Source organism: Podarcis vaucheri (assembly GCF_965113315.1).
Source record: "Podarcis vaucheri genome assembly, chromosome: 2".
Classification (NCBI taxonomy): domain Eukaryota; kingdom Metazoa; phylum Chordata; class Lepidosauria; order Squamata; family Lacertidae; genus Podarcis; species Podarcis vaucheri.
Window position 1 is genome coordinate 48,030,363 of NC_138760.1, and position 13,371 is coordinate 48,043,733.

At 49.2% G+C, this 13,371-nt stretch overlaps 1 protein-coding gene across 1 annotated transcript; it reads right to left on the reverse strand.

The window, feature by feature from the left end:
• On the reverse strand, positions 1–12,715 carry LOC309527108 (CCN family member 1-like). The gene is made up of 5 exons (XM_082213640.1): positions 12,509–12,715; positions 11,301–11,517; positions 8,359–8,685; positions 5,547–5,752; positions 1–5,068 (listed from the first exon to the last, which is right to left on the reverse strand). Exons 1-5 carry the CDS (start codon positions 12,557–12,559, stop codon positions 4,760–4,762), a joined length of 1,110 nt encoding a protein of 369 aa, XP_082069766.1. The 5' UTR covers positions 12,560–12,715; the 3' UTR covers positions 1–4,759.
• Between the last annotated feature and the right edge of the window lie 656 nt (positions 12,716–13,371).

A 13,371-nucleotide genomic window follows, 5' to 3' on the forward strand; every position in this document is an offset into this window, starting at 1 on the left:
GGAGGTAGGCCATATGCCAAGGCCCTTCTAACCCCTGGACCCAGTAAGTGTTGAAATCTAATCAAGGATTCTAATTCCTGGGAAAGCTAGGCTAGCTTCCTGGTGAGGTGACAGACTAGGTACTGGGCTACCGATGGAACGAAAGTGGCTCAGCACCAGAGGGCAAAAGGGTGGGCCTCCTCCCTCCGCTGGCTGGAAGTTAGAGAGACGAGGGTCAGAGCTGAGAGTGAAGTTATGTGAGTTAGAAGATGGAAGCAAGGCAGCAGGCTGGTAAGGCAGAGGGTCAGAGTGATGCCTGATTTCTCTTGCAATCCAAGGCTGCGGCTATGGGAGAAGCAAGACCCTTTTGGGGTGTCAATGCTGTGAACCCCTCCATTGTAGGCTTAGATTGTATAGAAGTGTAACTCAACTGTGCACCATAGCCTCTGCTGTGCCACGCTCCAAGGAAACCGAACCTTGGGTAAGTGTCACGGGGGGATTAGAGTGGTGTACAACAACATAATGGAAAGACATCTAGGCTTGAGCAGGGAGCAAGCCATTGTTGGAAACCGGAAAAATAAACTCTACCCTCCTAATCCATCCCCGGCCCCAGTTTCAATGGACTTGTGCTGCAGTGGATACAATGAACCATTATTATTATTAGCATATTTTCATGACATCTTTTAGAGATCTGGTCGCTGGTTCTGGCTCCATAAGATACTTTTTAAACATTTAAATTCAGAAAATCCATAACCCCAAAGGTGACACTTCTCACAGATTTTGTGAGTCAATGAATATGCTAATTCCAGAAGACAAGAATTGGATTGTCATTGCTTGTGGAGACATAGCTAAATTACTTTACCCCTCTCCTATTTGTAAAAGCTGGTCTAAAAGCAAGAGGTTTTGGTCTCTTACTCCAAAAACCACATTCCATGCATGGTTCAGGCAGCCAACCTGGCTTTTACAGAGAAGGTGGCCTCTAGATGGCAGTAAAGTCACACTGCTGTAAGATCCCCTCTCCTGCCCTACAGGCACTGTGACCCAAGGTAAGTCTCTTTCCAGGTCTTGAAGCTTGTTGTACAGTTACAAACTCCTCTCTGAAATCCAGGACAGCTGCTGTCAGTCCGGCTAGCAAATACAAGGCCAAGTGGTCTGACTCTATGTATAGAAGCTTCTGGCGTTCATTTGTATCCTTAAAATGAGATTTAACCAGAGCAGAACAATGCTAGCATCATCTGTATCTTACCATCTTTCTGTTAACGTGAGCATTAATGGCATATTTCTTATTCCACCCCCTTGCAAAATAATGACATATTGCTAACTTATTCATTTTGGGACCTACTAGAATCCAAATATCTTCAGGGGATGTCGTATGCTGGTGATTTTCATCATGTTTTGTATTTATATCCTTGTAGGGCTATTGGAGTGGATAGCATTTAGCATTCACCTTTGGTGAATTTGGTTTGAATGTTTTCAGAGCAGCACTCCTATCAAAAGCAGATCTAGGAGAGCACAACCAGTTCGATAGCGCCAGAGGTGGGGGGCGGGGCGGATCCTGACCGCTTAAATTTGAAACACCAAGATCCGCCACTGTTCCCAGCTCATGTTGATTCCCTATAGCAGTGGTTTTCAACCAGTGTGCCATGGTACCCTGGGGTGCCTTGAATGATGGTCAGGGGTGCCACAGGCAACACTGGCCTCTGCCCCTCTTTCCTTCCCTCCCTCCTCTGATGCCCTCTTGTGTCTCTGCCTCCCAAAGGCTTGCACAGCTGTTTGTTGCAGCAGCCCAGGCCACAAGCTCCACAGGCAAATGGTGCCTCTGGGAGGCACCTGTCTTTGGGGGAGGGGGGGGCAGCTCAGAGACCAGGGACAGCAGCAGCCCAGGGAAGAGGAGAGGAGGCTGAGGGAACACTCCACAAGGGAGGGTGTTCCAAAAAGGGTGAGAGGCTGCCAGCTCTGGAGGCAAGGGGTGACATATCTGGGCTCCTGAGCCCCACAGGGGAGCCGCAGAAAGAATGTAGTTGGTCAAGGAAGCCGTGGACTCAAAAAGGTTGAAAACCTCTGCTCTATAGTATTTGAAACCCTGCCTCCCACCATTCAGTCTTAGTCAAATGTAATATGTATATGCATAGTCTTCTGTTGCTCCACTGAAGTGTCTGGTAAAAATGGTAGAATGGCAGTGGGCTGAGACTGTTTAAAGTAACGCTGAAGGCGAACTATATAAAACCTACTGCATTCCCCATATCTACTAAATTGGTTAACCTGTAAAAAGAAACCATTAAGACATTTGGCACAACTTAAACAATAAATATATGTCAGCTGCTAATAATGAGGATGTGATAAATATGGTCACTAGTATCTCATGAAGAAGGCTTGTGCATGTTTACTTAGAAGTAAGACCCAATCAGTTCAGTGAGGCAAACTCTCAAGAGAATGTGATTAGGATTGTAGCCTTAAAATCATAATTGAGAGCCCAAGAATACATTTTGAAAATAACAAGAACCCCTCAGTTCCAACTAAGGTCAGGTCCTGCTGGTTTTGCAAACCAATTTCCTCCTACATTGGGAAGAATGGAGTTCAGGGGCGATGGCTGTAGAAATGGAAAGCAACCAAGGTTACCTATCACATACCCCTTGAACATTTTATATCAAGCCCTTTTGCAAGGGCAGTGTCATGATTTTCCTACACCAAAACCTCCAAGACGACGGAAAGAGGCACAAACACCAGAATGAAGTGACAGACATTTCATTCTAGCAACTTTTAAGATCCAAGAGGGAGAGTGGAATCAAAAGCTCTGCTTACAAGATGCAAAGCAAGGAAGGCTTCATTATGAAGCTAAATAGCCGACACTCCAAACCAGCGTTGAAGCTATAATATTTATGCAAAAAAGGTAAATAAAATAAAATCTCCTTATTTGTAGCAAAGCCTACTTTGCTGCGCTCATAAATATAGTTTTCCTCAACAGGACAAGAAAGACTTAACAGTTTAATATCTGTTCCAACATTGCCCCCCTATTCTCTGATGATCCCTGTTGCTGCTCACCAGGAACATATAGGGAACATGATTAATTATTAAAAAGTGCTTCAATAAATCTAGGAGGAGGTCTCTTTAAGCTTAGCCATGGTGCAACAGAATTGCTGGAGAGGAGAGTCTCGCCAAATGGGGGATTGCCTTTTACAAATGACTGTTCCGGAAATCAACATGTCTTAGTCTGGAGGCAGATGCTGATTTTCAAAGGAAGAAAGTGATTTTCAAAGGAAGAAAGTGATTTGATAAAGTGTTTCCCTTCTGCTACCATCACATCTGGATAAATAGGGTCTGCTGGTTTTTGAAATAACACAGAAAATCTCCTTCAACTCTCAGCCCTCCCTCTTTTTTGTTTTCAGTCTGCAATGTGTGTGTTTACTCTGATTTTCCCCACATTTTAATTTTTTAAAAAATATTCCCCCCAACCCAAGTTTGAATAACAGTTCGGCAACACGCAGAAGGATGAGCTGGGAAACAGCACAAACTGGAGAAAGAAGCCAAATGTGCACGGATATGCCCTTCCCTTTCCGCATTGTTGTTGCCAACAGGTTTCTTTCTCTCCAGGAAACCATCTCACCACCAGGGTGTGCTGTGAGCAGGAGGCAAGGCAGCCCTTCGGTTCAAAGGAGGACAGAATGGGAAGCAAAGGTTTCCAACTGAGGCAGACAAGGAATTTGAAGCACAGGTGCAAACAGCAGGCGGTGAAGGGGAAGCAGGTCCCTGTCAACCCTTGTTTGGCCATTTTCTCAATAATTCACAGGGTTAAAAAAGCAACAACAGCAGCAGCAGCAGACAACATGGTAGAGTGGCAGCAATCACCTGACCTCTGGGTAGCTAAGTTGCTTCTGCTTACCTGGAAGGGGAGGGGCCAGGCAGCGAGGAGGTCAGCGCAGTGCAAACACACCAGGAGTGCCGGTCTGCCTCTGCATTTGCACCATGATGACCTTCTCACTGCCTTGCCCCCTCCACCCATAGTAGCAACTCAGTTGCCTGGAGGTCAAGTGAGCACTGCCACTCCACCATGGCTTCCTCTACTGGCCATTAATCTGAACTCTGTACCAAAACTCATCCTAATTCATTATTTGTGGGACTGTCTTGAGGTTGCATTGCCAGATTTCAATCTAAAAAGGACCGTAGGATCTTAGGGAGGCATCCAGGGCAGATCTGACTCCCCCTCACCCCAAGCCAGTCCAGCTGTGGGTTATCTGCCTTGCATCCTCCTCTGCTCTTTCCAGTCAAAGGACCTTAAGGGTATCAGAGCTGTCCATCTTGGAATTTGGCAAATCAAACCAGAGAATTTACAGCTATCCCTAGCGTGCAAGGGCTGTGCTTCCTCCTTCATTCCAGCACTGTGACCAAATCATGGACTGTGGAGCCCTAAAGGTGGCTGCAGTGGGGAGATCTCTTTGTTTGACTCTCCCATTTTGTTGCCCAAGGCCCAGTTCCAGCCTGAGCCTGGCTGGGCTGAATGGAGAGATTGAACCCAGCGACATGAGATCCATTCCTCAAATCGCTAGATCTCTAGACTCCCAGGCACAGCACAATGTAATCAACCCATATACTGAGGAACTAGTGCACCTCCAAAATCCATGTTGCCTTTCCTAATTTTAGTTGCATTTGCATTCATGGAAGCAGGGCAGGTTTAGGATGTCCTGTTTTCTCCTGACATCAGGCAGAGGGGCCTCAAGTCCATAGGGGTGATCCAGAGTCACTGGAGATGGGTCGACTCGGTTCCCGAGGGTAGCGGGCTCCATCACTCCAGGAATTTGTGAATATCCCCATTGAGCTGGTACCGGGGCCCCATGGCAGGTTCGCTGAGGAGCGGGCAATGAGCCGGGCCGCACTGGCAAGTGTGGATCATCATGACGTTCTTGGAGAAGGAGCTCCCATCCGGGCAATGGAAGGGCACGCTCAGGGTGCGAGTGCGCAGAGGGACACAGCAGCGGCCATCCAAGCAGGACCCGCAGTAGCTGGGCTGGTAACGGCGTGGGCTCTTGCAGCCAGCGTAGCTGAACCTCACCGGCTCACGCACTTTGTGTGTCCGCAAGCACTTCTTGCCCTTCTGAAAAGAGGAGAGGAAAGTATTTGCACTGTGTGCAAAAGAATACAGCCCAGGAAAGCTGTATGCACACAAAGCATACAGCTGGAGAACCTAGTCATGGAATAGAATAATAGAATTGTAGAGTTGGAAGGGAATATGGGACAGTTGCAGGAATATGCAGCTGTCACATATGGGGGATCACACCTGCAACCCTGGCATTATCAGCACCACACTGTAACCAGCTGAGCTATTCTTCTTTATAGTAAACAAGCACACACACCTCTTAGCTCCACAGGCACCATTCCTGTAATGTAAGCCTGGAGCAGAACATCTCACCATCTTGGGCCCTAATCCCACCTGTTAGGCTCAAAACTTGCCATTTTGAATGGTTGGGAGTGCAGGCAGGCTCAGCTCTCGTGTCCCAGATGCTGGGCTTCTGTGGTAAGAAGTGCCCTCCCCTATTCCCTGCTCGCCCTCTTCCCGCCTTCCCAACCCTCACCTTTAGTTTGGAAAAATCAGGTTTCCCGCAAGGCCTGATCTGACACAGCCGGGTCTCTTTGATCAGTTTGCACTTTGGGTTGTCGCTGGTGACGCGGGTGGAGATGCCGAAGCCGCAGCTCTTGGAGCACGGCGACCAGTCCGTAGTCTGAGCCAAGCACTTGTGCTGTTGCTTTGCCACGTGGCTTTGGAAGAATGGCCTCCATGCTGGGGAAGAGAAGGGAATCCCAGTTACCGCACTGTCATTCTGAACCCAAAGGGAACAGTGAGCAATGTACTGCCAGCAGCTACACACATTGGCCAAGCATAAAATGAGATTGAAAGGGATTAAGTTCCTTAAGAGATGTGGAACACGTCTGTTCTGTTCTCTGGATGTTACTAGACTACAGTTCCAATCATCCCCAGCTACTGGCCATGCTGGCTGGGAATGATGGGAGTTGGAGTCCAGCAGCACCTGGGGAGCCACAGGTTCCCTGCAACTTCCACAAATGGAAGGCAGGCATTAATGGGCAACAGAAGAAGGCAATTGTCTCCTTGTCCTGTAGATGAGCTTCCCATAGGCATCTAGCTGCCATCATGCTAAGTCAAGATGACTCAGCTGGATTCTTCGTAAGCCTCCATGGCAGCCACACCATTCAAAATGGCAACTACAGAAAGAGGCAAGGCCACATGTTGGGTAGGAAACATGGGAAATGAGTTTGTAGGGGGGAAATGGAGGGAAGAGGGTGTGGATGTGGAGGCTGTTCGGGACTCTGGCAACTGAGAACCCATCAACTCCATTTAGACTAAACTGGCATCTGTAGAATAAATTCCCAGTAGGTGCAAACTCTTGTCTTCTGGGAAGGAAATGCCCTGCATTCCTCTTTTGCCATGAAACCACAAAACAAAATATGCAGGAGTAGTGGCATCCCGACCAACCATCACTTGGGAGCAAGAGTGATACAGGAGATGGTGTGAACAATCCCTCTCAGACAGATTTAATGCTTTTCGGTCCCTCTCTTATGCAACCACTGCCATGCTTAGTCGAAATAGCAACTGGGAACCAAAGCAAATGCAAGGGAAGGATCACATTTCCTGCCCCTCGGGAGCATCAGATATAGATCCTGAAAGGGCAAAGGCCAGCTCCCACTCTTACCCCTATTTATGTTCTGTGTCTCCACCCTGTTTAGGTGCCGCTTCCACGCAACACAGTGCCAGCTTTCCATTTCCCGCCCTTGGAGCAAAACGGTTATAAACTTGGCCAGCTGCATCTTAGGCACTTCTCAAGGCGCAACCTTTCCCTCAGTGCCTTGGTGCACAGACCGCATGAGGCCCAAGGAGTAGGAAGTGAAGACACCAAGGCACTTGGAGGCAGGAGGAAATTTCAGGAGAGAGTTAGTAGCAAAGCCACTAGATTGCTGTCAAAGAGAGAAGGGAGCTACATCGCCACTAGCTTGTGTGAGACACGGACCTAGAAATTGATAGTGCAAGGAGGTTTCATGGGTGAGATGGTGTCCCAAAGCGGTTTAAGGAGCAGCTTGTCATCAAAGAGCAATGCCACACAGTAAGCAGATGACTTTTAAGCCTTGCAATGCGGCCTGCTAATAAACATCCTGGTATGACATCCTACAGTACATTTTCCTACAAGGGAATGCCTCTGACAGATGCAGTCTCACAAGAAGAAGAAGAAGAAGAGTTTGGATTTGATATCCCGCCTTTCACTCCCCTTCAGGAGTCTCAAAGCGGCTAACAATCTCCTTTCCCTTCCTCCCCCACAACAAACACTCTGTGGGGTGAGTGGGGCTGAGAGACTTCACAGAAGTGTGACTGGCCCAAGGTCACCCAGCAGCTGCATGTGGAGGAGCGGAGACGCGAACCCGGTTTCCCAGATTACGTGACTACCGCTCTTAACCACTACACCACAAGCAATGGCTGGAAGCCTTCATCTTACTTTGCTATGCCATTTCCCATGGGGCAGATGCAACACACTGCTGCACAGCTCATAAAGCAGTTTTGGTTTTTTTGGTCCAAAGGTGCCTATCGTTCTAAGCTGGGGAGGTGGAGAATCCCTACAGCCATAAATCACCTCATAACTACCTATATTCAGGTCCCCAAAGCAATTGTTTAAATTGTGATGCACACCAAATTTAGCAACAACCAAATATACTGCCCAAGACTATCCCCACGCAGACTCTCTATTCCTATGCAAACATTAGAGTGACCTAATACGATGGAAAATATCCAGTATAAAGGGATGCCTTCCATTCTAAGGATTTCCAAAGGAGCAGCCATGTTTGTTGTTGCAAAAGAAACTTCCAGGTGGACTCGTCTCGTCATCCATTTGCAGGCCACATTCCCATCTGGACAACCTTCAAGCGTTCAAGGGGTGGGTGGGGCAAGAGGCAAAGGGAGCCAAGCAATCAGTGCAAATTTTAACTCAGACAGTACACTAGTTTCTAGACTCGCTCACATGCTCCTCTCAGTCCACGCATGCAAGCTTGAGGCATTTTCAGAGACACACACCAGCCTGTCAAGAAGACTCAGGAAGCGTGCAAAGCCAGGCTAGCGAAGCAGTGGTGTCGCCTGGGGATAGGGGGTGTGCTCGGTGAGAGGGTGTGGCCTAGGGGAAGTCCCAAGGGAGTGGGGGCGGGACTTATTCAGCCCTGGGGCCTGAGCCTCCCCATCCCTGCTGTAGTCCATGAAAGCTTATGCCACAACAGAAGTGTTAGGTCTTTAAGGTGCCACAAGCCTCTTGGTATAAATACAGGCAGAAGCTGAATAGCATTCCTGCTCCTCCAGTCGCAACAGCTCTGACTGCACTCTTCAGCCCTCACCTGGTAGGTTTTTCCAGTGTCCGCCTTTGCCCACATAGATGAGCTCATTGTCACTGGAGTCGCCATTGGTGTTGTACTCAAAGGTGACCCCTCCATACTTCTTGAGTCCTTTGCTGCACACAAACTTCTTGCAGCACTGGCCAGGCACCTTCAGGAGTTTGGGGCTGGGGCAGCCCAGGGAGGCCAGGGGCAGCTCTAGTGGGCAGAGCGGCTGGCAACCCACAGCCCCGTCGATGCAAGTGCACTGGTGTTTGCAGCTGGGCTGGAAATTCTCCCCGTTCTGGTAGATGCGGCCGTTGTATTCGCAGGTCCGGCCTTCTTGCTTTGCTGAGGAGGTAGAAAGGTATGTGTTATTCAGTTTCAGAAGTTGGATTAAAAATGAAAAAGTGATGCTGACTGTAAGGTCCCTGTAATTGAGGACCAGGCTACAGGCATCTGGATTGGTTTCAAGAAGTCATCATGGAATTGCACGAGGGCAGCAGTTTCAGAGATCCTTTGAAATAAGTGCCAACAGGCAAATGGTCCCTGACATTCATCCCAGCAACACAAAATCCTCCATTCACCTAAACTGGTGTCTAGTTAGGGATTAGCATCCATGGTTACCACAGATCAATGATGGGAGACCAGATAATTTTTTAAAATAGCCAAGAGGTGATAGGGTGGGAGAGGACTCTGAGATCACTTCCTGCTTCCCTCTACTCATCCGCAACTTCAGGCCAACCTGGGAGTGAGCTACATAACAGCAAGCCTCATCCCTGGAGTCTGTGGATGTGAAAAACAGAGCAGGACTTAACCTGCCAGCGTCGTAAGTAAGAGAAATACACTCCTCTGCAGAACTAGGTTTTTAGGGGCCATGTCAACAAGAAGAGAGTGTTTGGAGCTTTAAATAGCCATGTGAAAACAGGATGCGAAGAGCTCACATGGACCGAGATCGGGTTGCAAAGGCCTGAGCCACGCCTGGAGCGCCTATCTGCTACATGCAGTGTGCTTCCCCCTGGCCCACAGAGATGTGCCCTTCACCTTACTCCCCTGCAACTATTTAGACAACTTTTCACTTGCTCCTTGCTCTCTTCTTGGCATGTGTGCTCCTGAACGAAGATCTTACTTCTCACACTTTCCAGCAAGGGGCAGTGCTCAGACATACAGGGAAACAGGTGGTCCCAGACACAACCGTGACCCTGGTAAATGTACAGAATTGAAGTAGTCTCGAGGAAGGAGTGGGGAAAACATGCTTTCTCATGGGAACAGTGTTGCCCTCCAGCATCGCCTCCCAGCTCAGAGAGAGAGAGAGAGGTAACATGTAGCTTGCATATGTGGAGCCACAAGATGAATGCTAATACAGATCTACTAGGACCTTCAATGTTTCCAAAAGCAAGTGTGCTCTTGTGTGAGCGTCATAAACCTGCTACCTAGAAGGGAGCAAAATACCTGGCGTAGAAACTGCCAAGGAGCTCCCTTCCTCCTAGTCTGCAAATCTGGTTTTCTGTCCCACTGGGGGGGAAAAGAGTGAGTGGCTGGCTGACCCTGCAAAAAATGCTCACCACATCCATGAGAGGAGATAGAGGGAAACAACAGAGGTTCACCCTCCACCAAGCAGAGCCACAACTCAAGAGTCCCATTGCTGCCCAGCTGCCCTCAGAGATCTCTTTTACACCAGACTTATCCAACTTGGCACTTCCAGATGTTCCAGACTACAGCTGGTGCTGATGGGAGCTGTTGTTTAAAACATCTGGAGGGCACTAGCTTGGTGAAGGCTGGATTACATCACTTCTCTCCAACTCCTGAGCTCATGCCATTTTAAAGCAAGCACACACCGAGAGAGGGAGGTTTAAAAGCAGTCATAGGAACAAACAAGCATGAAAAAGCTGCACAAATATTTTGCTTGGGGCAACTCTCGCCTTACTTAGGTGACCGGCAACAGAGGTTGCCCCAAGCAAATTTTCCAAGAAGCACTGAAGGAAACCCTTGATCAAGAGACTGGCTTTCTCAAAATGCTTCAGGAACAAAAATATTTGCGCAACTGTCTCTCCACACACACTCCTGTCCAATGTTTTGTGCCTCTTCACGATTTCCATTAACCTTTCTATCGTCATGGCAATGCCACGATGGATTCCACAACTACATCCGTCACTAGAGGGAGGTTGGATAAGAGACGACGTATTTTGCTACATCTGCAAATTACCTTCACCAGCCCTCACGGTGGCTCTGCCCAACCCTTCCGGACTTTGATCCTCTTAAAAGAAAACACACCTGGGACACGGGGACCAGTCATCCCTGATATGATTGCCAAAGCAGAATATGTACATCAACAGGAAATCCTTTCCTAGTCTAGCCCCAACAGAGAACGTGTCTGACTAGGCTGGAGGAGAAGCCCTTGCTCCTTCCTCCTTCATTAAATTATGTGCCAGTTTGTGATTAGGTGCCAGTTTAGTACATAACATGCCACTGCCCAACATAGTTGGTTGCTGGTCAACACCCAGCACACTGGGTACGACTTAAAATCGCAGTAATGATTTCAAAGCACTTTCTTGCAGAGTTCACATAAAATACAAAAAAGAAAAAAAAGGTAACCAGCAAGCAGAAAAACACTCAGTTGAAATTATCATCATGACCATCAACAGGATTAAGTAGCAGGAAGCATGGTTTATTTTGTATTTATTTAAAGCATGCACTCTGTTCAGTGACCGAAATAAATTGATTCATTCATTTAAAGCATTTATAAACCCGATAGAAACTTAAAATAAAACAAATTCTATTTAGTAGTAGTAGCAGCAGCAGCAGCATACTGTGTTTCTTTCACAGTGCAAGGTAGGTTTACAAAACGGTTTCAAAAGTTATCATTTTACGATCACTGATAAACCATGACTCCAGCCAGCCCCACAAACAAACAGCTAACAGAAGGGTCGAAGCCCTCTTCCACTCCGTCCTTTCGCCTCTCTTACCCCAACAGATGCCCCGATTCGCCAAGGGGTCGGCCCCAAAATTGCACTCCAGGCCCTTGTGGGGGTCGCAGGGCGAGAGCTGGTCGCAGTCCTCGTTCAGCTGCCGGGCGCACACTTGGCAGCAGCCGCAGTCGTCCAGCACCAGGCTGATTCCGGGGGGGCAGCGAGGCGGGCCGCCAGGGGGGCATCGGCACGTGGCGGGGCAGCGGGAGGCCACCTGCAACGAGAGAGGAATCCTAGAACTGGAAGGGACCGCCTGAGTCATCTAGTCCAACCCCCTGCAATGCAGGGATCCTTTTTGCCCTACAGGGGGCTCAAATTCATGGCCCTGGGATGAAAAGTCTACTGCTCTACCGACTGAACTACCCCAGGGAGGTAGGAAAGGCGGAAGCTGGCCGAGAGGAGCACTCCGCGGGCAAATTGGGGCGCTGAAGCTCCGGATCAGGGCCCTCCTCTCTTAACAGCTTGCGGCGCTTGTGGGATCTTTGGAGACGCGCGGATCTTAACCTTCGCCTGGCCGCCTGCTATGTATTTATTTTAAAGGCCACACCAAAATAGTTTCCTAGATGGCGCTACATGCCACGGAGTCCCGGCATTCTCGGCCTCCCCTACCAACGTGCCCGTCCCCTCCATCCCAAATAAATCTCCGTAATAAAATCCCTGCCACCACCATCAAAGCAGCCCCGCCACAGAGGCACCGGGGCTAAAGCGGCGGCGGAGTTGCAGCTCCCAGGAGTCCACAGGGGCGGAAATTTAAAAACTCGCCTTAATGCTCGGTCAGGTTCTATTCCTGAGCGCGTCCACTCTGGACAGGCTCGCCAGATTTAAGCATTAGGAAGTCTCACACACCGGCCCGATTCCGCACCGCTTCGAGGCACAGAACACCTCCCAGGACCCGGGGATCAACCCCCATCCCCACCGCAACCGGCCGGGACGCGTGTGTGAATAAATGTGGCTCCGCGAGTGCAGTCACGTTGGTGAGCCCGGGATCCACCGGGAGACCCAGCAGAGGGGGGCTGGGGGCCAGCTAGAAACTGGAATCCAGAGTTTAGCGAGAGCTCGCTAGCATTTGATGAAACACCCCCTCCTCAAATGATTCTCGCTGCCTGGTGCTTGGTCACCCCTGCCTGTTATCATCAACAAGGTTGCGCGCACATTTCACTTGCTTAAGCGGAAGAGAAAGAGGTGGCTAAGCAAGAGCTACTCACCAGGGAGATACAGAGCAGGAAAGCAGCGCTAAACAGGACAGCCGGCCTCATTGCTGTCGGATGGGAGGAGACGCCAGAAAGGGAGCAAAAATACCAAAGGAGATGAAATAAAATAAAATAAAATAAAATAAAACGACTCGAGAAACTAACTCTCGGGCGATCGTAGAGCAGCTGCAAAATTGTCCCCAGGATCCTTCGGCTCCGTAAGCTCTCCGCACACCCCTTTTTGCGCAACTTTCAGTACCTACAAAGCAACTACGTTGTTTCTGTATTTATATTTCCCCGGGGCCCCTCCCACCTACCGGGCTGGGAGCCAATAGGAACCTCCTCGCCGGCCAATAGCAACGGTGGCACACTTCCAAACATTCCAGGGGAGGGGCTTTGGAAAGGTGGGAGGGGCTGAATGAATAGAGTCATTCATAAAATTAGAAGGCTAGTGCATTCCGAGGCGATGCGCGCGTAGTCTCGCGCGGGCCAGGGTGTTCCGCTAAGCAGAGTAGCGCTTTTATGGAGACTGCTGAATAAGGCTCCTGCTCCCATAGGGCACATCAGTGCACAGGCATACCAGTATGAGGAGCAGCCGCGGCCACAGTCATTCCTGACATGCAAAAAAACAAATTAGAGCGAAGGAAAAAATCACGGGCGAAGGAAAATAAGCAGAAGGAAGCCAGCGTTTGCTTGGCCAGCGCCAGCCTCTGATCTGACACGAGGGCAGATCAAAGGCCCACAAAACCAGAGAGAGACAAATGGGTGGGGTCTTTCTGGGGGACCAGAATGTGGCTAAGCGCGTGATCCATTTACTTGGGAGTAAGCGCCTTTGAAATCAACGAGACTTCGGAGTGCGCGCGCACAATATTCACCCT